Source organism: Gekko japonicus, unplaced genomic scaffold (genome assembly GCF_001447785.1).
Source record: "Gekko japonicus isolate JY-2015 unplaced genomic scaffold, Gekko_japonicus_V1.1 scaffold431, whole genome shotgun sequence".
NCBI classification, from domain to species: domain Eukaryota; kingdom Metazoa; phylum Chordata; class Lepidosauria; order Squamata; family Gekkonidae; genus Gekko; species Gekko japonicus.
The window spans coordinates 887485-911677 of NW_015162492.1; the positions used below are offsets into that span (position 1 = coordinate 887485).

General features: G+C 42.6%; 2 protein-coding genes across 3 annotated transcripts in view; one reads left to right on the forward strand and one right to left on the reverse strand.

The window, feature by feature from the left end:
- LOC107105981 (fish-egg lectin-like) overlaps nucleotides 1-10599 on the reverse strand; it is a 20076-nt gene extending 9477 nt beyond the window's left edge. The window contains exon 1 of the mRNA XM_015406052.1: nucleotides 10537-10599. The gene's annotated coding sequence lies outside the window, so the exon portion shown is untranslated. The remainder of the gene's footprint in view (nucleotides 1-10536) is intronic.
- Nucleotides 5612-24193, forward strand: part of OSBP2 (oxysterol binding protein 2) — a 162412-nt gene continuing 143830 nt past the window's right edge. For both annotated transcript variants that reach the window (XM_015406049.1, XM_015406050.1), the window contains exon 1: nucleotides 5612-5958. In XM_015406049.1, the coding sequence (XP_015261535.1) occupies nucleotides 5696-5958 (263 nt within the window). In that variant the 5' untranslated portion in view covers nucleotides 5612-5695. The remainder of the gene's footprint in view (nucleotides 5959-24193) is intronic.

The following is a 24193-nucleotide window of genomic DNA, read 5'->3' on the forward strand; positions in this document are numbered from 1 at the left end:
AAGAAGCCTGATCGAGCTAGGCTCCTCCATGCCTGGCAGAAGATGAGGTGCAGAGGCGAGAGGTGGGCAAGCAGAAGAGGCACTCAGCCAGCTGCACAAGCTGCGTGCAAAGAAACTCCTGCCGCCACAAGCTTCAGGGCTGCCACGTTAAAGGAGTGCGGAGGCCAGACTCACAAATGAGAAAAAGCAAGCTCAGGGTTCGTGGGTCGCATTTTGGGCTGTGGAAGAGGAACCGGCTCCATTCCTGGAGTTCTCTCGACTTCCTGCGCTTTTGGTTTTGCTTTTTGCCAATCCGCCTCCCAAGACTGCTCCAGGTGCTCCGGCCTGAGGGCTGCTGGGGGCGGGGCTCGAGTGCTCATTACTTGTGGAGCTGAGGCTGCTCTGCCACCTTCCCTTCCCTTGGTTTGCTCAGGGAGCCCGAGCAAGCTAACTGCTGGATGGAAGGAGAGGCGGTTTAAACCACCTTCCCTTCCCTTGCTCAGGATCCCCGCGGCTGCAGAGAGCCCTAGCGAGCCGGCTGCTGGAGGGATGTGCATCCGAATGCACCCCCGAAAATTGGCCATTCGGGCCCCTTTCAGGCGGCTGCGGGCCGAATCAGATTCTCTGATCTGAATCGGCTTCCCGCAGTTCTGCCCCATTATATCCTAAGGGCCATTTAAGTCAATGACGAAAACATAGGGTATATTCTGGGGGCTGGAGGGGGGGGGTTTGAGGGAGAGGCTCCAAAATCGCAGGGTAGGTGCTGGAGCCTCTCCCCAAGATACCCTCCATGTTTCAGGAACATTGAACTAGGGGGTCCAATTGTACAGGACCCCAAAGAGGTTGCCCCTATCCCCTCCATTGTTCTCTATGGTGGGGAAAAAAGTTACCATAACTTTTTAAAGAGCCCCTTCCGAGAGCTGGGGGACCCAGATTGACCTCTTGCGTCTGATGTCCAAGCTCGGACATCAGACGCGAGAGATGGAATTTGCCCCTACGAGTCCAAGGCCACCATCCCGGGGCTCAGGGAGGCAAGGGAATGTTTCGCCCCTCCCCTCCCCCCACGCGGGTGTCGCAGCTGCCGCCATAACCTTTTAAGTAGCCGGGAAGGAGAGCTGGGGGAGCCAGAATGACCTCTCACGGAACCGAGGCCTCTCTGGGACCAAAATCATTGGGGAGGGGAATAGCCTGGCTGTTAACCTAGGGCTGCTTCTGCTTCTTCTAAGTCCACTGACTTCAATGCCGTTGAGAATGTATAGGTTTGCTTAAGATCTGTTGTTCAACTTCTGAACTGTTTCAGTGTAATCTTGTGCACACTTTGCTGGAGGTAAGCCTCACAGAATAAGTTGGAGACTTACTTCTGAGTAAGCCTAATAGGATTGCACTGTCACAAGGGTGTCACTGAGTTTAGGATTACAGTAAATCACTTAAAATAAATCCACTGTGATTCATTTTCTATATCCTGAGCCTCCCTCTCTATCAAAATCTAATCGTAAACTACATTGATTGCATAATAATAATGACAAATCTCTGGAAAATATTGAGAGCGTAGTCTTCGTATTGTACAAAAACTAAAATAAGATAAACACTAAGAGTTATTATGTTAGTTTCAGAAGCATGTTTTCTCATAGACATTGGATGTCTGCTATTCAAAATCAAAAATACATGAAAATGAAGTAATTCTTTATTTTTTTCTGTGTTATAATTTGGTCTGTCAAAAGAATAGCGCAATAATTACTATGAAATATCTGGAAACCAAATAAAACTATAACATGTAGGAATATCATGATTTAATTGTAAGACAAGCAGCCCTTTTAAGTAACCAAATTGCTTACAGCCGTGTTGGTCCAAAACTAAAATCCAAAAAGCTAACCTTGCATACTTGTACATGTCACTGGGCTGGTCCTAATAAAGGTATCACATGGATTGTGTTCTCAGCCTTTAAGTAGCCAGCCTGCTATGTTCTGTCTGAACGGAGGGGCTGAGATGAGAGAACGATCAAATAAGAGTGAAACTTAAAATAGTGTTTTTTCTTGAGAACTAGGGGCTTAGACGTCTTTCTTTTTTTTTAAATCAGAGGATCTGTGAATATTGATACTTTCAGATTTACCTGGAATGGATGGCGAGTTTTGTGTGAAATAGTACAATGGACCATCTCCATTCATCCAGGAATTCTCAGGGAAAAGCTGACTGTAACCTGCATATCGCTCAGATCCCAGAATATACCTTAACTGTCAACAGTACAACCAACTCAGGCATAAACCTAGGTTAAAATATATAAATAGTGTAACCTTCATTCCTGGGTGGAGTTTGCATCTTTGGTGGTAAGGACAGATAGTGCAATCAAAAACAGAGTTGTACACTTATATGCCCACTGACTTTAATGGATTTAGAAGGATGTAACTCTGTTTAGGCTTGTACTGTGAGACAACTCTGAGTTCACCTGACTTTGCCATTAATTGCGCATTCAGTTGTATATTTATCTGTATTACCTTTTTTCCTTGCTGATTCAAAGACTTAAAAACACAAGAAGGCTCATTTACATTTTATTGTATGTATATTATTTTAATCTACCTGTGAGTTAATACATTTGTTCATTTGAAGTTTGTGAATAAACAGGCAGCACTTGGGCCTGGGGGCCTGAACTTCATCCTAACTCCATACTGAAACTACTTTTGGCTGCTTACTCATCTGGCAGCATCTGGATGACACAATTGTGGTTTGATGGCAACCTGAGTTTAGGGTTGCCATGTCCCCCCAGCTACTAGCAGGAGATGGAGTGCTATGGTTGCCAGATTCAGGTTGGAAAACTCCTGGATATTCCAGGATGGAACCTGGGGAGGACAGGGACCTCAGTGGAGTACAATGCCATAGAGTCCACCCTCCAAAGCATCCATTTACTCTAGGGAAACTGATCTCTGTAGTCTGGAGATGAGCTGTAATTTTGGAGGATCCCCAGGTCCCACCTGGAGGCTGGCATCTTTACCTGAGCTCCTGTTAGACAGGGATTAACATTGCACACACTTGGAGGAGGGGAAAATCCCCAGTGCTGGAAGCACTATCAACCCACAATGGAATTTAGAGAAAAGGTTAACACTAATGGGGATACAGAGAACCATTTTAGCCAGAAGCAAATTCACATTCTTGCTGGGCACCACAGGATGCAGACAATAAAGTTACATGGGTGCTTTACAACTGTTCCTTGGGCTGCCCTTGAAATGTTTTTGGAAACTTCAATTGGCACAGAATGCTGCTGCCAGGATTTTCATTGCAGTAGGTCATATGGACCATACTAAATGGTTATTATACAATAACTGCAACTCAGATTCAATCAATTTTGAACTGCAGCACACATCCATTTTGATAGGCGATTATGGGGTAAGGCTAGAAATGGAAAGACACTCTGGGATAGGTAGTCATTCATGAAAAAACTGTTTCCAAATGGTAAGTGGGGATTAATAGGGTCAGTGATCTTTCAGAAAGAGTAACAAGCTAGTGTCATTTTTGGAAGGGGCTTCAAAGCAATAGGGGAAAAACATCAGTGAATTCCTTTTAATGTTAGCATAAATATTTACAGCCCTGTTACCAAGATCAAGAGCCTCCATATTTTGTCTGGATTACAGCATTAGAAACATGTGTGCCAAATAAGAAACTGAAGTTCAGGCATTTTATCTTATTTATAATTACCACCCTTCTTTAAGTAAACACATGGTTGCCAACACTAGCCTGGGAAATTCCTGGAGATTTGGGATGGTACCTCTGCAGGAAAGAATTTGTGAAGGGACTGTGTGTAGAATCTTTGGTATACCACACTCTGCCTTCTGAAGCTGCCATTTTCTGCAGGGGAACTAATCTCTGTAGTTTGGAGATCAGTTGTAATTCTGAGAGAACTCCAGGACCCACCTGGAGATTGGCAACCACAATTCATCATAATATCTAAGTTAGGACTTACCCACCTATCACTTAAGCATGATAAAAGTAATGGCATTTTGGAAAATCTTCACTGAACCCGGACACGTCTGGAGTACGGGGTTATAAACCTCAAGATGGGGCCTGGAATTCTCGAAAACAGTTCTCCTAGAGCAAATGGCAGCTTTGGAAGGTGGACTCTATAGTACACCATAAAACCTAGGAGAAAAATAATAAGTCCGACAGAGACATCACATGCCAGCTAAACTCCACTTCCCCAAACTCCAGCTTCCCCAGGGCCTGCTCCCTAACATCCAGGAATTTTGCAAGCTATGGTTATGCTTCCAAGGTTCCTGTTAGGGTCAGAAAAATAAAACACAATAAAAGGAGCCCAATGCCTTGACATGCTGATGTCACTTTCCATGTGACTGGAAGCAATGCCAGCACATCAATGAGCAAGATGCTCTAGAATTTGGACAAAACTCTATGGTTAAACCAGTTATGCACAAATGTCGTAGCATCTCTAGCAACATTCTGATATTACTTCTGGTTGCAAAGGAAATTACATCAGCAGTGATGTTATTACATCACTGGCGAGGGCCCTAATACCCATGTGAGCATCCAGCCTCATGCTGGCAACCCTAGCAATGGTATAGATTCTAGGTGAAGCATATGTCCTAGAATGACCTATTTCAGCAAAATTTACTTCCTGAATTCCACCCTCCCTAGGCATGAACCTCAAATCTCCAGGAATTTTCCAAACTGAAGTTAGCAACCCTACTCCAGTACCACCCGGGGGGGGGGGGAGTATCACCAGCTTAAATATTCAGGTTCTAGAAATAAGACCCTATTTTTTCAATGGAAACTGTCCCCAATTTAGAAAGCCTATAATAATCATCATCATCCTTGGCTGGGAAAAATCATAGTTACAGCCATGGCATACCCCCACTGTCGATGTGTTACCCTCACATTTTACCACACATCTGATCCACGGGAAAATCCTTTTTACTCCTTAGCACTGGGGTGACCCAGAACTGAGAGGAACAAATCTCCTCAGCTGCACGGTTTTCCTCTTCGATTACCCTTGCCAAACCAACAGAACAAAGTTTGAGTCCAGTGGCACCTTCAAGATCAACAAAGTTTAATACCCAGAATTAAACTGTTGTTGTTCTCAAAGGTGCCACTGGGCTCAAACTTTGTTCTATTGCTTCAGACCAACACGGCTACCTCACCTGAATCTACCTTTCCAAGTCAAGAGAGCTTTGACTCTCGGAAGCTCACCCCCCCCCCCCCCCCGGTGGCCTCTAAAGTGCGACTGGACTCGACTGGAGCCCTTGGCAAGGAAGAGTAAAGGGGACCTTCACCACACTATCAGGCACGCATGCCCTGAGATAAACAACCGCGTCATCTCTACTCGGAAAGCCCACTATTAAAGCAACACAGAGTTTCCCGCTCTTTCCCCCCCTCACGAGCCCCGCCCCTTTCCCAGGATCCCTCGCTTCAAGAGCACTCCGGGCCCGGGTTCTCTTTTCCGCCGCCAGAGGGCCTGCGGATTCTCGAGGAACCCGGAGGCTCCGCCCCCCTCGCCCCCGGAGTGGGGAAGCGAGAAGGCGAGACGTGTTGTCCTGCCATTCCCGTCTCCTCCTTCCTCCCAGCTGGGCGTCACGTGCCGAGGCGAGAAGGGCGTGCCGGGCACCGTCACGTGCGAGAAGCCACGCCCCCTTCGCCTCAGTCCCGGCGGCTGGGCAGGACGGCAGAGCTGAGTGAGGCAAGCTGGAGGGAGGATCGGGGGGGCGCAGTGGCGCCTATGGGGAAGGCGGCTGCGGCGTCGTGCAGCAGCACCCGCGGGCTGGTCTCCTTGCTCAGCGCCGTCCCCTGCCTGGCCTGCAAGCAGCCGCCGCCCTCCCGCGCCGCCATGAGCCTGAGCGCGGCGAGCTCCGAGGGCCCCCCGCCCGTCGCCGGGCCCGGTTCTGACACCTACAAGGGCTGGCTCTTCAAGTGGACCAACTATCTGAAGGGGTACCAGCGCCGATGGTTCGTGCTCAGCAACGGTCTGCTGAGCTACTACAGGTACGGTAGGGACGGCGGCGCCCGCCCGGTGAAGGAGGGATGTGCTGCCCGGAGAGCACGGGAGGCTTTCTGCTCTGGAGGTGCTTGAAGGAGACCTGTGGGAGTCTGTGCCTGTCGTCCTGCCGCAAGGAGCCGGGGAATAGCGGAGGCGAGAGGGTGATGGAGGGCAGTCGGTTTGGCTCTGGGGTCTGGTGAGGATTTGCATGGGCGCGCCTGTTACGTGACCTGTAGCAACTAAAGGAAGGGGGTGTTGTAGGGGGGAGCCTTGTCGGCAGGATAGGCTTGTGTGTTTGTTCGTGATCTGCTCTTTGAGGAGTTGTGGGAGTTTGCAGTTACTGTGGGTAAGGTGCCCCTTCCTTTGCACACTGTCGAGAGAGCTGTTCACAGAGGTATGTTTTGCGTGGGTACTATTCTTAGTGATTTGTGATATTTGGAAATTCGGAGCTTGGCATCAAGGGACCTGCACAATTTAATTGTATTTTAAATGCCTTTTTGGCACCTTAATGGCCTACAACTTAGTTGTAACATCAGTTTTCAGTGGGATTGAACCTTAGACACAGATTCCGAAAGGCCAGCCTGAACCCTGTTGGTCTGCACTTAAAAAACCCAAGTCCTATTTTTAAGCTTCCTTTGACTTGGTTGGGTTATTAATGACTTATGAAAAAATTGGGCTAAAAGGGCATGTAATAAGAAGGGAAGAAAAAATTCCTCAAGTCTTAACTGATTCCATATTCAGTATAGTTCAACACTTTCATGCTATAACAGTTCATTCAATACAGAAGGTCGAGTTTATTGCTATAGTGAGTGCTGTATTGAAGACCTAGCACTCAGCTTTAAAAGGCCTCTTATTTTGGCCATGGTAGTAAAAGGATATAGGTTAATTTAATTTCCTGTATTAGAAGAAAAGACTGACTGCTTTTAATAGTAACCTTTAACTGAAAACATGTCTGTCAGTGTCAACATTTCTTTGACAAAGCTATTTTTTGTCACCTGTTTCTGTAGTGCTGTGGGGTTTTTTTACATTTGGGAGACCCAGAACTGTTTGTGCACCGCATGAACCCAAAATGGGTATGGTTAGGCATTCATACCTGGAGCACAAGTCTGCTCTCAAAAGTTGGCCATAGACTAGTGTAAAAACTTCACTGATTTTGCTAAGGTTTTTCTTTGTAAACTTTCTTGAATACAGTGACACATTATCTATGTTTGATAATTGAGGTTAAGACTTTCGGTCATAGCAGCTAATAAACATAAGTAAATAATACAGTGACACATTTAGGAATATTGGCCAAATTCTAAATGCTCTGATCTAGATTGTGTAAGACACAGATGGAAACAAGTTCTATGTGTCGAACTACTATGTAAAGTGTTGGGATGGGGAAGGGAGATGCTCATCACTGCAGCCAGTACAAAGATACATAACACCACACATTTCTGTCATGAGGTTCTAATGTGCTTGTAGTTCCATACACTGACTTGTTTGCATGAGCATGTCACTGAGGGGAAAGTATAGTAAAGGTTCCCTTGCTTGAAAGCCAGTCGAATCCGACTCTAGGGTTGCGGTGCTCATCTCCGTTTCAAGCCGAAGAGCCAGCGCTGTCCGAAGACGTTTCCGTGGTCATCTAGCCGGCATGACATGACTAAACACCAAGGTGCACGGAACGCTGTTACCTTCCCACTGAAGTGGTACCTATTTATCTACTTGCAATTTCTTGCTTTTGAACGGCTAGGTTGGGGTGTAAAATGAATGTTTTGACCCATTGATATTTCATCCTGTTGAGCATGTTTGTGTGCCGAGCCTTGTGCAGAAAAACAAAGGCTGCCTGTAAGTCACTGAAATCAGTTGAAGTTAAGTTCAGAATAAACATGCATAGGATTAGGCTGGAAAGCTTATAATGTAAGCGTTCAGGCTATATCAAAATTGGAAATACTGTTCCTGTTTTTCTGACATCTAGATTTAAAAATCTAATACACTCAGGGGTTGTACTAAAGATTGTTACAGGTATTGTCTGTTTACATGGCTTATGGGAAAGCACACCATATCCTTTCCGCAGACTGTATTTTGCATCTGTTCTTTAGAGAATTCCATCTACTGTCAGTAGCCTGTTAAAATCATAATAGATTTGATTCCTACAAAACTTTGAGGCTGCCCTGCTTGCCTTATTCTACTGTGATACATAAAATGATTTGAGTGCTCTACTAGTAATAGTTAACTAGAAAAATGATTTTTAGACTTCAGTCTCAGGAAAGTGTGTAGTGACTTTGTTAAATATGGGGAAGGAGTATTAAATAACTTGATTGCTGTTTTAAATTTTTCCTTCCCATTCTAATTTAATCTGGGAAAATCAGGTAAGATTGATTAAGCACATCTAGAAATGTCATTGAATCCAGTGGGACTTCCAAATGCATGAGTTCAGAATTGGTATGTGAGACTCTCTAGTCATGGAAGATGTAAAATGAGGGAAGTACAGTGTCATGTCACATGCAGAGAGCTGGATGTGAGTGTGAATATGGCAAGCGTTTCCCTTTGAGATAACAAATTAGGTTACTTGTTACATCACAGAGGCTCCTACTGAAATAAAATCTGTTGGAGGTGAAAGTGGTGGGTCTGCTGCAGCCTGTAGCCTGCCAGTGGGTGCTGGGAGGGAACGTAATGATTAGAGATAGCTCTTCTCTGCTGTTTGTCACTTACTGGATCAGTGAGAGCTGGAGTGATGTGGTGGTTATGGTGCCAGACTAAGATCTGGGACAAATGGAGCAGAATTTCTGCTCTGCCTTGGATGCTTGCTGGGTGACTCTGGACCCATTACAGTCTTTCAGCCTAACTTACTTGACAGGGTGGTTGCCATGAGGATAGAGGCAGGGAAGAGAGAACAGTATGATAAGCCACTTCGGATCTCCACAAGGGAGAAAAGCAGGATATAAATTTTAAAAAGCAGTTTGAGTCTAAAAGTGGAAGAGGAACTGATGACCAATTCTTTTCCTACTCTTCCAGCATCAGGTATTAAACTGGTGGAAGATCCTAGATGAAAGTAAACAGGAATCTTGTGACACCTTAAAGTAACACAACTTTATTCCAGCATATACTTGTAAGATGAGGAAGATGTCACAGGACTCTGGTTTATTTTTGTTGTATGGCCACACTATGGAATTACTATACCTTGTCTTTACCCATGGGTGAGAACACTGGGGACCACAGTTCCTGATTGTTGTACCTTTTTTATAACAGGGCTTATTGACCTTTGTCTTCCTCTCTGGATTCTATTTGCAATACCTCTCTAACATCGCCTGATCTGACAGAAGTGGCAGAGCCCACCTTTTAGAATTCTTCTCATTTGCCACATGAATATGTGTGCTGTTCTTTCTCACTCCTCCAGTCTTGAGCGCAGCAGACCTCAACCTTCTCTGCTTTCACGTGCTGCTGTGTCATCATTTTAAAAAATAGCAACCTTGAGCACTGCTTAGGTGCAGGGTGGAAATGTTTTCCAGTACTTTGTTTCTGTGGGAAACCTTCCATTTTTAAAGATCCATGTTTTCATAACATTAATCATAAATTAATGGATGCCATTGCTGATACAATAGTCTTGAAACTCTAATTAGTGCTATTTAGGTAATTTATGTATGTTTTGTTGATTTGTATACGGGGTGGGTGTGGGAAAACCACAAATGCACTTAATCTAAATGAAAATGTAAAGTTATAAATTTACCTGATGGTTGTGCATGTGAGATTGGAATCAAAGCTAAAAATCCATCTTTGACTGTAGGTGAAAGCAAAGCCCATTCTGATTTAATGTTTGTTTTAGTTTCAGAAAACACAGAGCAGTGGCTCTTTCTTCCTCTCTCTTGAGCTGGGGACCTTGTGTGTTTGCAAAGGACACTTGTGAGTAGAAATAGGGTTCCAGCTCAATCAAGGCAAAAAGAACAGACAAATGATTGTTTCTCAAGATCTCTTGCTTCTGAAGAGTCAAAACAAGTACAATAAGTAGTGTGATAAGTTGCCCTTGCCCATAGAATGGTTGATAAAACCATACTTTTGGAAACACTTGTGGTGTTCAAGTAGTTCTGAATGAGGTTTGCCTCAATGTGATAAGGAACGAACAAGTGATGCTCTGAAGATTAAAAGTGAAATTGCAGTGAACTTTGTGGAAGAGAGTTAAATTCTGTTGAAATACGTGGACACTTATCTTCAAGGCATATCTTGCTAAGTTCTTTGGATGCAGTAAAATTAATGTCATCAATTTTCAGTGTCCTTAGTTTTTTTCTTAAATCTAAACAATGAAATGGAAGTACATGCTGTATTGTCCTTAAAATATTTTGATTAAAAATATCTTCCACATAAAGCTTTAAATTTGAGTATAACATTTGAACTGTACTCAACTACTGTTGTGCTAATCATATTTCAGTGTGAGTATTCATCTTGGGACGTAACATTAGCATGGTTGCTTTAAAATGCAGTTTACAAGATCAGTAAAAAATAAATATGCTAAATCAGGTCATGCTTTGGAACATTTTACAATGCCCTAATTAATCAATATTTTCCCAGCAAGCCCACATCACTGCACACCAGCTGTCATGACTTACCTTGATTTGTAGTCAAATTGGGAACTTGCACATATGTAACTGCAGGAGATATTCTGCTTCAGGATGCAGTTGAAGAGACGGCTATTTAAGCATTCTCCCTAAACGCTATTCTGCCTTCTTGGCCTGGAGGTGGAGCTAAATAATTGGCAAAGCATACTGTACTCATGGGTTGAATCAAGTTTCCATATTTGTACCTTGAACTTGTTCTATGTAAAACAAAGACCTCTGTTGGGAATGACAAGAAATCCTAATGATGTGGACCTGGAAAGCTATTTTCTTTGTGACAAACAGCTGTGCTGTTAAGTTGAGCAGTAAACTTTTTTCAGAAAAACTGTAAAGTGATGCCAGAGAGACAAAAGACAGCATCCAGGCATTTTTCACTTGTACTTGGACTGAGACACATTGTAGTTTTTCATTTCTATAAGTAGCTTTGGGTGTCCATTATTTTGGTGCAGAAGTTGGGTAAAATATAAAGGCAAAGTGGATGGCAGGTGAAGGGATGCATGGTTTGACTACAGTAGTGTGCATTGGAACAAATTTAGAGTCCAGTGGCACTTTTAAGGCCAACAAAGGTTTATTCAAGGTATGAGCTTTTCGTGTGCAAGGCACACTTTTTCAAATTGGTAATCATGGTGCTTGATGTGCCTGTAGTTTTAGAGGAGTATGTTCATAATTGTATATCTAAGGAAACTGAGGAGCCGCATCATACCTAAATATTACATTGAATTTTTTGAATCTTCATTTCATGGAGAGTCAGTGTGATGTTGTGGTTAGTGTTGGATTTAGTTTCAGATTTCTGCTCTGCCATGGAAGCTTGCTGGCTGACCTTGGGCCAGTCACATACTCTTAGTCAATCTTCATGGGGTTCTTGTGACGATAAAAGGGTGACAATGAAAGTGATGAAAACGGTTTTGGGTCCACATAGGGAAGAAAGATGGGACATAAATGAAGTTAAAAATATACATTTTTACCCTGCTTTCCTCCCCAGTAGGGACCTAAAGTACCTTACAAAATACAAACATAATTTAAGTAAACAGGGAAAAAGAACATCTTGGGTTGGTCTTGAACCCACTGATACGGTTCACTGAGGGCCACAGAACAGAACCCTGTGAGGTAGATGGCGCTGAGAGAGCTCTTTCAAGAACTGCTTGTGAGAGAACAGCTTTGAAAAAAACTTGTAACTGACCCAAAGTCACACCAGCAGCTGCATGTGGAGGAGTAGGGAATCAAACCTGGTTCTCCCAGATTAGAGTCCGCACTCCTAACCACTACACCAAACTGGAAACAGCAGGTCATCCCAAATTTTAATCAGTTGGCAGATATGTTCCTGCTTTATAGTGTATATACTGGGGTGGATCCTACCCTTTTCTTGAGTCTGAAGTCTTTCTTCAATCTAAGGAGCCTTCCTCCAACTTAAGTGGCTCTTCCTTTGGAGGATGATTGAATCCACCTCATTGTGTCTGGTCACCTAACTTTCTGTGCAAAAATGTTACAGTAGCTACTTGGAACTGCGGGATTCCCTATGGCTTGTCTCCACTAGAGTTTTTCTCTGGGCAGACCAAATTTGCCTCTTCCCGACAGAGCATGACTTCCTTGGGGCGGGGAAGACAAGACAGACCCCCACATCTCTATGAAGATGAGATACAATTGGTCATTTCTTACAGAGTCTATCCCAGCCAGTGTTCCCTCTAAGCTGAGTTAGTGTGAGTTAGCTCACAGTTTTTTAGCCTCTGGCTCACACATTTTTTCTTACCTTAGGAAGGATGGCTCCAGAGCAAACTGATTTATGCAATAGCCAAAATGCCCTCTCACAACTTTAGTGCCAATAGCTCCCAAAGTAGAATTTTTGCTCACAAGACTCCACAACTTGGAGCATTGATCACAGCCACACGTATAAGCTTTCCAGATTGCACAACAACCGTGTTATAGGGTAGGTAATACAATGTGTAACTTATTTTTCCTTTTATCAGAATTGCAAAAGTCCCAGGCTCAGCAATTCTGAACAAATAGACAGTCTAGAGCAACTTGCTTTCTATTGACCTGGTCAACTGCAGGTTATGTTCATGTCAGGAACAGTACACTTCATATTGCTCAATGACAGGCTTATATTAAATGATGATCCTCATGGGATAGGCATTTCAAACTAGTTTATTTAGGCAGGTGTTGGTTTTAAGCATTGATTTGTTCTTTTGATAACCCAAGTTTGTCTAAGCTGTTTGTAGCACTAGTTGTACTTCTATGATTATGTTAACTGTGTGTATCTTCTGCCTTCAGTTGAGTCAGCTGACTTTTTACCTATCAGTATGGTTGGATGGTCTGTTCTTGATAGCAAAATTATGAGGTATTTGGATCCTCTGCATTACTGGTTGAATTAGTGAGCCCAGGTAGAAACAATGCTGTCATAACTCTTTGGGGGGTGTTTGTCCTGCAGTACTTTGAATGTCAATTTTTTTGGCATGAAGTCTTTCAAGTGGAATTTATGTGGGCATACTGTGTATCTTGATATTCCTTGGTTTCAGTGTCAGGGAAACCTAAAGGTAAATACAGTTGCATGCCGTTCAGAGTAGAGTTTGGTAGTCTAGCAATTGCCTACTCCAAGTGCTAACCCATGGCTTAGTTGTTAGAAGTAAGACTAGCTCTAATAAATTGCATAGTTCTCCCTGTGCATCCAAAGTACAATCCTAGGTCTAGAATTAAGGAAAGAGATACTGGGACCTTGCTTTTGGTGTAGAGATCCAGTTTAGTGTAGTGGTTAGGAGCATAGACTCTAATCTGGGAGAACCAGGTTTGATTCCCCACTCCTCCATATGCAGCTTGGGCCAGTCACAAGTTCTTTCAGAGCTGTTCCCTTGTGAGCCATGCTTGAAAGAGTTCTCTCCGCCCCACCTACCTTACAGGGTGTCTGTTGTGGGGAGGGAAAGGGAAAGGAGATTGTAAAGCACTCTGAGACTCCTTCAGGTAGTGAAGGGCAGGGTATAAATCCAATCTCTTCTTCTCTTCTTCTTTATGAAGGGGTTGTTTACAAATGTAACCTGTCTTCAAGCTGTGTTGGGGCTTTTAAATGCCAGCGCTAGCATCTTCAGTTTATTTTATAACAAAGCATTTCATAATCAACTTGGAAGCACAAGGGCAACAGATGAGGGAAGCAGTTATATGTGAGTAGCAAGAATCTTTTCTTGGAAGCAGCAGGCTGAGTTTACGGCAAGTTGAACCTGATGCGAGACATGATTGTGTATTAGTGGATGACACTAGACTTTAGCCAAAGTATATGATGGAATTATCAAAGTGTGTCATGGTTGGGGTTCTTTGTCAGCCTTGGCTGGCTGTTGCCTTTATCTGTCTGGTACTGCTTGTTTCCTACTGCTGCTGTATCTTATTCCACAATCAAGATGAGCCTATAAACTTTCCTGGCCCCTTCCAGCTTCTAAGAGAGTCTGCAAGCCTGCTGACTGATTCAGTCCTAGAGGAGTACCACCAGGTTGTCTCAACAGGGCCAGAATAGCTATAGCTTTTTCACTTACAACATCAGAGGTGAATAACATAACTTGGTTCTCAGGTCCTTACAGTCTCCCTGATTAGTCCTCCCTGTTGCAACATTGAACAGATTTGTATACTTGTTTTTCCCATCATGTCATTATACGGCTATAGGCAATTTGTAGATTCAGTTCAGTAGAACATAGGAAAATGTTTGAACAGCCAGCTGTGAGACAACAGTGGGATTGCTGGTGGTAGGAATTGCTGTCAAGAAGCAGCCAACATAGGGAAACCCCATACGGTTTTCGAAGCAAGAGACGTTCAGAGGTGGCCTACCATTGCCTTCCTGTGTTGCAACCCTGGACTTCCTTAGCGGTCTGGTACTAACCAGGGCTGACCCTGCTTAGTGTCTGAGATCCAGTGAAATCTGACTAGCCTGTGCCATCCAGGTCAGGCCAGATAACTTGGTTATGAGATTATTAGGTGGTTTGTTTTGAAGTAATATGATTCATTTATTCTTCTGGTAGTTTAAAATTAATTGCATACAGTTCGAGGAAATGATAGCTTGAAGAGAACTCTGGTTACATATTTGGGGGTGGGGGTGGGATTGGTCATAGCCATGAGCAAATTCTGCTTATGGAAGAGAAATGAACTGTTCTTCATTGCTGGAGTTAAGCAGTCCTAGAGGACTAGACCATGAGTTATAACTCCAGTGCCTGTTAGCAAGCAGGATTCAGCAGGCAGTGTGATAGTTTCAAAGTATTGGACTAGGATCTGGGAAACTCATCCCCATGGAAGCTTGTTGGGTAACTTTGAACCAGTCACATTCTCTCAGTCTAACCTACCTTGTTAGGGTTGTTGTTAGGATAAAATGGAGGAGGGGAAGATGATGATGTAAACTGCTTTGGGTATAGATATCTAAATAAAATTCCAATTCTGTTTCCAGAGTGCATTTTGGACATAGGACAGAGCTCAACAGAATACAATGCAGTAATGTGAGACCCAGGTCTGCTGTTAAATGGATGGAGCAGTTTGTGATTACTCCAGTAATTTAGCTTCTCATTAAGGCAGGTGCAGAATATTCAGTCATTGTATGGTGCTTCATTTGCTTGTAGAATGCAAACATTTTGGTATGTGGGGTTCTTCTAGTTTGTTTCCATATGTAACACCGTGTGTGATATACCTGATCATTTTATATCAGTTTTTTACAAATGCCAAGGAAACCTCTGCTAAATTTTGAGTATAATACTGTGGACCCTCAAAGGAGCTTCTGGAGAAAGCCATGGTCTAAATAACCCAATAAATGGACCAGAGTTTGATCTCTTGCCTTCGTGTGACCATAATGTAGAAGAAACAGCAAAACGCTTTCTCACCTCGCTTCAGCAGACCTTAAATCCAGATAGGAATTGTGTGAACCTTCTTTCCAAAGTGGTGTTTATAGATGCAACACACCCTCAGAGTGTTCTTTCAATGGTGCTCTTGAAATATGACCTTTTTCCTGTGGATTAAGGGATAACCTCTAGTTGTTGCTCCTGTTGTAATTTATGAGCACATAAAACTCCTAGAGCTTCTGACTGGTGTTTCTAATTAGAGATATTCCTGTTAATTTCCCCTTAACACCATATCAGCGAGTTCACAACTTCGTTCCTTTTAGAACTGAAACCTGTAGGTTCACAAGTCAAATGTGTTTTCTCCTACATGGAGTGTTCTATTCAAAAGAAATGTAGCAAATTCAGCCTTAATTTTTGAGCTTTATACAAAGTTCAGGCAGGATTCCTAAAATACAGTGTTAGCTTTCGCACTGTGTATGTTGATGCTTTAGATTGTTCTTGGTCAGTACTTGAAATGCACTGGAAATCAGAACTGCCCCAGGTAAGCAAGTTCTAAGCTGCCTTTCCATGCTGAGCGAGAGAACATTGCTAATCTTGTCACCAGTATAAATATGACTGCAAACGTGGTTTGAGGGCGATGATGGAAAAGGTAAATGGCTGGTTTCCAGATATTTAAGATCATTATATAGCAATATCTAAGTAGTTAAGCTGGGTAGTTTCCTTCCATGCTTCCCCAGGAGCCACTCTACGGGTGCGTTCAGACGGGGCATTTACAACGGTATAGGTGCCGATTGGAATCGGTGAAGACGGATGAGTGAGTTTAAGTTAAAGCGAGACATCGGAGCCCTGTTGCGAAGCCCCCACAAATTAAAGGGGGAGGGGACTCAATTATATTAGTTGTGTACTATAGATTAACAAAGGAAAAAAGCGAATTATGTATCTAAAGATGTTATGAACGAGACAATGGCTGGATATTTTTGAAGTGTATTGCTCTTTCTTTTTTGTTTTATATAACTCTTTAAAAAACCAATAAACCTTGCCCATTAACAAAAAGGGAAAGAAAACTGTAAGCAAGCTCAATGGCAGTGGGATTAATAGCATGATGTAGAGCTGTGGCAGCATCTGGGATAAGAATCCAAGGAGCTATGCACTGACTTTTTGCGAAGAACTGTATAATTCATCTTGAAAATCTATTGAGCCAGCTGCAGTCCCTGAAAGGCTCCTCCATCAGCTGTGGCTGGTCAACGCAGTCTGTTAAATCAAAGGCTGCTATATTTGCTTTTGCAAAAAAATCAGGAATATGGTATGACATGCTTACAGCAGTTTGTTTGCCAAATGCTGACAAGTAAAATTAATACATATTCTTTTAGTATGTGCAATATTTGCTTATTATATTTTACACGGAAATACAGCAAACCCTGAAATTACTTTTGTAATATGTGGCCGTCTGTGATGTTGACAGGAAAAGGGTAGGTGAGCACTAGAACCTGGAAAGAACTGTGGTAGTTCAACCTAGCCAGCCAACCTGGGAGAAGCATCTTCCCTTTAAAGGGCTTTATATGGAAAACAGGGGAGGAGGAAGACAAGGTCAACTATAGAGGAGAAGAATCATCCTGGCACAGGCGGGGTCAGCATATGTTTTGTACATTATATTTGTGCTTTGTGTTCTTAGTCTAACACTGTTGTCTAAGATGATCACAATAAAATACAGTGAAAGCTTTATTTTGTAGATTCTTATATTAAAAGAATAAACAATCACATCTGCAGGGTGGGCAAGAGATGTGATTCATATAACCCAGAGTGTTGGTTGTAGACCTTTGAACAAGCCACTACCTCTTAATCAGAACTGTCCCATAGAATTCCTGTGATAAATGAGAGAAATGATAAAAATTTTGTACAGAGAAAGTACTATAGAAAGGATGTATAACTATGTTTTAGTTGCAGAATATTTATGAAGATACATTATTTAGATTAAGGCTTGACAAATTTTCTTTGGCTTTCAGAGCCAGACCACAAATTTTGGAGCCAGGCTCATTTTTCAGCCTTGTTTCTATATTTTCTAAGTATTGCTACCACACAACCTAATCCTAATGTCTTCACAGTTTCCTGATATTAAGAAAAGCACCTAGTTAAGAAATTAATTCATCTACCACCATTGAATGGTGTACAGTTAAATTTATATATAAAGAAAAGGTAACATTAACTTTATGCCATGCAGAACCACATTCTGATGTGAAGTGGTAACCTGTACTTCCACTGGAATTGCAGAGACATGCTGCAATAATGTCATTGCTCAAACTTCTAGGAGCCACAGTAAAATTACTGGGCACCATAGTGACCTGGTGCCTGGGATTTCTTGAGTTCTTACTGAGATGAAAGGTAAACAACAGAAGCTAATTGTTGTTCAGTATCACTTTGTGCCTGCATTTAGATTTCACAAACAAATAGGAGTCTATTTGAGATAAGCAAGAGCCTGGTTTGTGTGTTCCCTCTCTCCTTCCCTTTACACACAGAGCTGTGATTGAAGACTTTTATATGAGTGCTCTTTCCAGCTTGTGATGTCCAGTTGTGGGCACCTTCACAAATCTAAACAATGTGTGCTCCTGATTTAGAATCTTGTTTACTGGGAGATAAAAGGGTGTGTATGTGTGTGTGGGATGAAGAATAAGCCAAGTTTGTGCTCATCACAAATGTGCAGCAGTCCTAATGCATCTCTTTGGGGATCTCTGTACATGTTCACTGGATAGTTCTCAGATTTCTCTGGGGTAAATGGATGTGTGTGGGGGGGCAGGTGTTCTGCCATAAGCACAATTCAGGATTTCCTGTTTTTTAACTTCACGGGATGGGGACCTTGTCGGACATTTGGATTGGGCTGTCACAGGGAGGCTTAGTTCATAGGCTGGGGTTCACAAAAATATTAAGTGTCTTGTGATGAAAAGCTTAATGCTCCACCTAGCAACAGTCCCCTGCTTACTCCCATAGGATATTCTTAAGAAATGGCTTGCTTGCAATCTCTCTGACTAGCAAAGTTTATGGGCCCCTATGAATCCCTCAGCCTTCTTATAATCAGGATGAAACCTATGGTAATTTTATTTGACAGATGTTTTATGGGTGGTGCTGGCACTGTAAGAAGCTCCATTAGCTTATTAGCTGGGTTATGACTCCACAGTGGACAAAACGTTTGAATGGAATCCTGCGATGGGGGGCAGTGTGGGAAAATAAGGCTTGTTTGCTTCCCAATAGTGAATTGGGTTTTTGAGGGGGGAGGGGAAGGGCGGGACAGGGAATCTAGGCAGCCTTTATAGCATTTGAGGTAGTTCATATTGAAGTCTTTTTTTTTTTTAATATTCTCTTCCTTGAACATTACTTAAGGAAAATATGTCTTTAAATTTTCGTAGATGGAATGTAAACTTTTAGGTAGATACAAAGATAATCTATATTTCAAGTTTACTAGAGAACCCTGTTGTTGTCAAAGCACCAAAGGAATTTCAGTGTGCAATACTTAGACCAGTGATAGTCACTCTACAGCTTGCAGAAAGACACATTCACAATCAACATCAACTGAAAAAGTCACATTTGCTTTCATCCCTTACATGAAGCCTGCACCTCAGAGAGACTTGCAACTTACTGCTTTCTTGGGGGGCGGCTATTTCAAAGTGGATACCATTTACTAACCACAAACCCTTCCAGGCAAGGGCGTTGCTTGCTTTCTTGAACCTTGGGGCGGGTGCTGTATTTGGGGAACACTGCCGAGAAGAGCCATAACTAGCTTGTCATACATATTGCCCCTGAAACACGAAGTATCACTACGGTAGACATTGACTATTCCCTCCTATCATTTCTGGAAAGCAGCAATCCCCAGAACTGGAATTCAGGGTGTCATTCTGTAACACTAGAATGCTATGGGTGGCTGATTGGACACTTAGTGTTTATGGGTTAGGTAAAGGTTCCCTTGCTCGAAAGCCAGTCGAATCCAACTCTAGGGTTGCGGAGCTCATCTCTGTTTCAAACCCAAAGAGCCAGCGCTGTCCAAAGACATTTCCGTGGTCATGTGGCACGGAACGCTGTTACCTTCCCACCGAAGTGGTACCTATTTATCTACTTGCAATTTCTTGATTTTGAACTGCTAGGTTGGCAGGAGCTGGAACTAGAGACGGGAGCTCACTCCGTCATGCGACACACTCAGGTCTCGAACTGCTGAACTACCGACCTTCCACAGCCTGCAGTTCAGCATCTTAACCACTTGAGCCAACGCAGCTCCGGGCAGAGTGCGGACCCCACTCGTTTACCTCTTAACAGTTTCACGCCCTCTTGAACTCTCTCTTCAAAGGTCTTTTCAACTTTCCCTTATGGTACTTGTCGACTATCGGTCTCGTATTTAGCCTCAGATGGAGTTTACCAGCCACTTTGGGCTGCATTCCCAAGCAACCCGACTCTGAGTTCATGGGTTAGTGAAATGCAAATTCAGATGCATCTTATTGCTGCTTTCTCAAATGCAAGAAGGTATTTCTGCGGATTCAAACTATTCTTTGCCACTTAAAGTCATAGCAAAAGTGGGTTGACATGGCAACTAAAATTATGCACACTGGATTTCTTGCTGTTACATAACTTCCTTGGGGGTAAACAGTGATCTCAAGCATAGCACCCATATGCAGAATGCCTGGGGAATTTACAACCAATTTATCTATTAATGCAGGCTGCATTGGATGGTCATTTAATACCATATAGTCAGCATACGCAAGTTGTATATGAAGACCAAAGGTTTTAGAAGTTAGGTAAGTTGAGATTTTTCATATATTTTCCTTCAGTTTTGGAGCTGTTTTACATCATTTTATTTTTGCCAGTTATGGGAGAAGCAAAGATATTGAAGCTCTGTCTCACTGGTGATCACTGGATCTTATTCATTCACCTCTCTGACATCTGAGACTCATGCAGCCATTGCTTCTCCCCACTTTCAAATATGTCATCACAACCAGACAAAGTAGAAACTTGCTTTTTAAAAATATGAAAACTGATATTCCTATGAAGAATTTGTCCCCACCTAGTTTACTCTGGCATCTTTCTTGTGTCCTACCAGAAATATGGCATAGGTGGAGCCCCAGGTGTATGTTCCTCCAGAAGGTCTAGGACAACATGTGATCATTGCTGCCATATGTAGTCATTGTGCACTTACAACTTGCTGATTTTGCAAGTCCACTGTCCTCAGCTGAGATGGAAATAACGGTGTTTACTTTGCAGGATCAACTTCAGGCTGACAGTGCTATAAATATAACATAGTGTGTTCTCTTGCCCATTTGTTTTACAGTTTCATTTTTTCAAGCAGAATTATTTCTATAGGGGAAAAAAGTATACCTCACAGCAGCACCGTGAAGTTGGCTGTGCCAGGATTCTTTACCCGTATGTTCTAGTTCTCCATCAGAAATCTCAAGTGCCCACCCTGGCAATATTTGCAATATGGGAAACAGAACAAATGCTTTGACTGAGCAGTGTTCATCTATTTGGCTACTAGCATTTTGTATGGCTACCAGCATTTTCAGGTAAAGAATATCAGGGCTATCCTTGGCACCCTTACAGCCACTAAGGTGAAAGATAGGGAAATGCAGGATATTTCTAAGGCTACCTTTTCTGCCACTGGGAATCAAGTGTGAAGTCATAGGATCTGATGCTTAAGAATGCTGCATTTTGAATCAGATAGGTCAGTAGCTTTCCAAATCATGCAGATTCTCCTAGATGTCTCTCACTATATAAAATTGAAGGTATTTACCAAAAACAGGAAGCCTGTTCTTTCCTATTTGGAACTGGCTGAGGGATGTACATAGTGGTAGAAGCCATGCAAGGGAAACAATATAATTCATTGTGCTCCAGTTGAATGGAAGGGGAGAAAATTAGGTCTAACAGAACTCATGAGTGCTCATATGTAAAACTGCAAATTGTCATGCCATGACAATACTGATTATTGCTATGGAAATGTCCCCATTCTTAATTTAATTCCATGGGAAGGGATCAAATTGCCAAATGTCTTTCAGTCTGAAATCATTAAACTGTTGGAGCAACAAACACAGCTAAGGTTGTTGCAGATTGTACAGTCTGATATCTTGGGACAGCTGTTTCCTCGAGGATGCATTCCTGGCTCAGGCCCACCATTTTACCTGTGAAACTTGTAATGTGGAAAATGTAATGTGAAGTTTGGCCCTAAAGCTAGAATGAGGACTGTCGTTTCAAAGATGCTTAACCTTTCAGTACTCAGCCTTATATTTTAGAGGAAACCAGGAAAATAGGTTCACTTGGTCATTAGATGTCATAGCACTTCAGCCATCTTTTCACAGGACCAAGCCTTATAAATTCTCTCTACACGCAGCAAAGATCCCAAATTCATACTTTCCAACCCAACTATAAAGTAAATTGCAGGTCATGCCAACTGTAGAACCTGGGGCTTTTCTAAAATTCAAACAGTAAATCATGGTTAAGTCTGTGCATCAAAATCAAAACCACTAATAATTCATCCTGACATTTATAAAGCAGCCTTATTTTATTTATTTTTTATTCTAGCACAGGAAAAATACATTGATCTCTAGGGAGCCTACATGGTTAAGATATTGTAGTCATTATGCTTCCCCGTGGAATGCTTGCTGTTTCAGTATGCTTGAAATGCCAAGATTTGGAAAATGTTTTGGGGAGACCGTTTACTTGATTCTAAACAAGGTAGTGTCCATTGGGCAATTGGATCCTTGTTGCCTCGTGCTCTGGATGTTGGCTGTAGAGGCACATCCTGCAGTAGCACGAGGACTCCTGCATGTGCCATTGCACTTTTTGTTACCTGTATTACATCATCTCTTCTGGACCTTAATGCTTATGTTTAGCATCTTTGCGTCACAGCTGGGAAGCTGTGTGTACTGATGTGCGGAAACCTTTTATGCACATAGGCTGCCTAGTGCTGTTGAGTGCATGGTGTTGAAATTTTGAATTGAATCACAGTATAATTTTTTAAAAAATTGTAACACTTTTAATGGAGGAATTGGCAAGAAGAAAAGTAGGACAGACCTAGTCTGTTCATATAAGGGCAGCAGAACACCTGGCTGTCTCCCCTGGGTCTGTGACTCATGCTACTTGATGGCTGTGGAAGCAAAAAGAAGAGATCTATGATGCAGCATTTCCAGAGTCCTTGGGACATCGTGTTGTGGCTTGATCTGAAACAAGTAAAAGCGCTCTGGTCAGAATGCAGGAGAGTCTCAGATCTAGTGTTTGGCTTTCAGATCAGGTGTTGTCTGGTGTACTGAAGGACTGATTTATTGGAATAGTGTACAAATTAGGCAAACGTCAAGGAACGTAACAACTTCTGTAAGATTTGGGAATTCGTCTCCTACCTGTCTTTTTTTTTGTAAGGAGAGTTCTACCCAAGAGCAAAGCCAGTAATGATAATCCTGACTCCTGTGCACTTGATCTTCAAGCTGTCCCTGTAGCAAAGGTCACATTTGCTTCATGCTTCCTTCTGAGGCTTGTGTTCCAAGATGTTTGGTGCTGGAACACATGACCAGGCTATGTAGTTTTACCGGGGGGGTCATAGCTCTCTAGAGAGCTGCAGTTGACAGATAATGTGGACTTGTTTTACTTTATTTTTCAATCAGATTGTCTCCTAAAGTGTGTTACAAGAATTTAAATATATATATAAATATAAAATGTGCTTAGGAAAACAGCTCTTATCGAGATCTGGCTACAGGCCTAGGCATTGCCACGTCAGGAATGGCATGCGACTTGCAAACTGAGGGCCAAGAGGACCTTGCCCTGGTCCCTGCTATCAAGTGACTTGGTGATGCAATAAGGGTGGGCTGCCAGCTGCACAGTGGCATGCTGGAAAATGTCACTGGTATCCCAACTTCAGTGCTTCAGCTTTGCTACCTTTTGCCTTAGCGGCATTCTTTTGGCTTCCTTGACTCCCACCATGTTGTTCTGTGGATCTCACTGCTACTTTTCCAACTTATTATAAGTCCTGCTACAGGTTTTGTCACATTTAAAAGCCACCTGCCATGTGTGATTGACTATTGATCATCTTCCAGCCCACCTTTCCACTCCAAGAATCATTAAGGTGGCTTACAGCAAGAATTAAAACTGATCCCATTAAATGCCTGTACTTCTCTTTCTGCTTTGAAAGCCTTTGCTCTAGGTAACTTAAAATTCCAGCACTTAGATATTTTTAACAGAAGGTAATCAAAATCCTTTTGATTATATCACATATCAATTATATTAATAATAATCAATAATGGATATGAAATATGAAATCATTTCCTGAAATTTGCAAAGTAGCAGAATATAATATGTATCTGATTTCACTGTAAAACGTATAGAGACATTCTTGTCAAAAGCAAGGTGAACATAGAAAAGACTCTCCCCCTGCCCTTGACCCAGACAGGAAGCGTGCATGAACACCAGTCAGACAAACTACATTTTGCCTTGGGTTTCTTTGTGTGTGTGTGTGTGTGTGTGTGTGTGTGTGTGTTGAGCCTCCCCTTGGGGAAAGAATGTGTGTAGCATCTGCTGCATCTTTCTGCTGTTTTTTGAAGTATCCTTTTCTGATTCCTGCAGTGGAGTGTAGTGTGTAGTTCTGCTTCAGTGAGGCCGATGAAAGCTAAGCTGTGGCCCCTTGTTTGAGTCTCCACATTATCTCCCCCCCCCCAATGCTCTGGTCTCCCTACTTACAGGCAGTGTTCCTTCTAAGCTGAGTTAGTGTGAGCTAGCTCAAAGTTTTTTAGCTTCCAGCTCACACATTTTTGTCTTCGTTCAGGAAGGATGGCTCCAGAGTAAACTAATTTATGCAGTAGTCAGATCGCTCGCACACAACTTTAATGGCAGTAGCT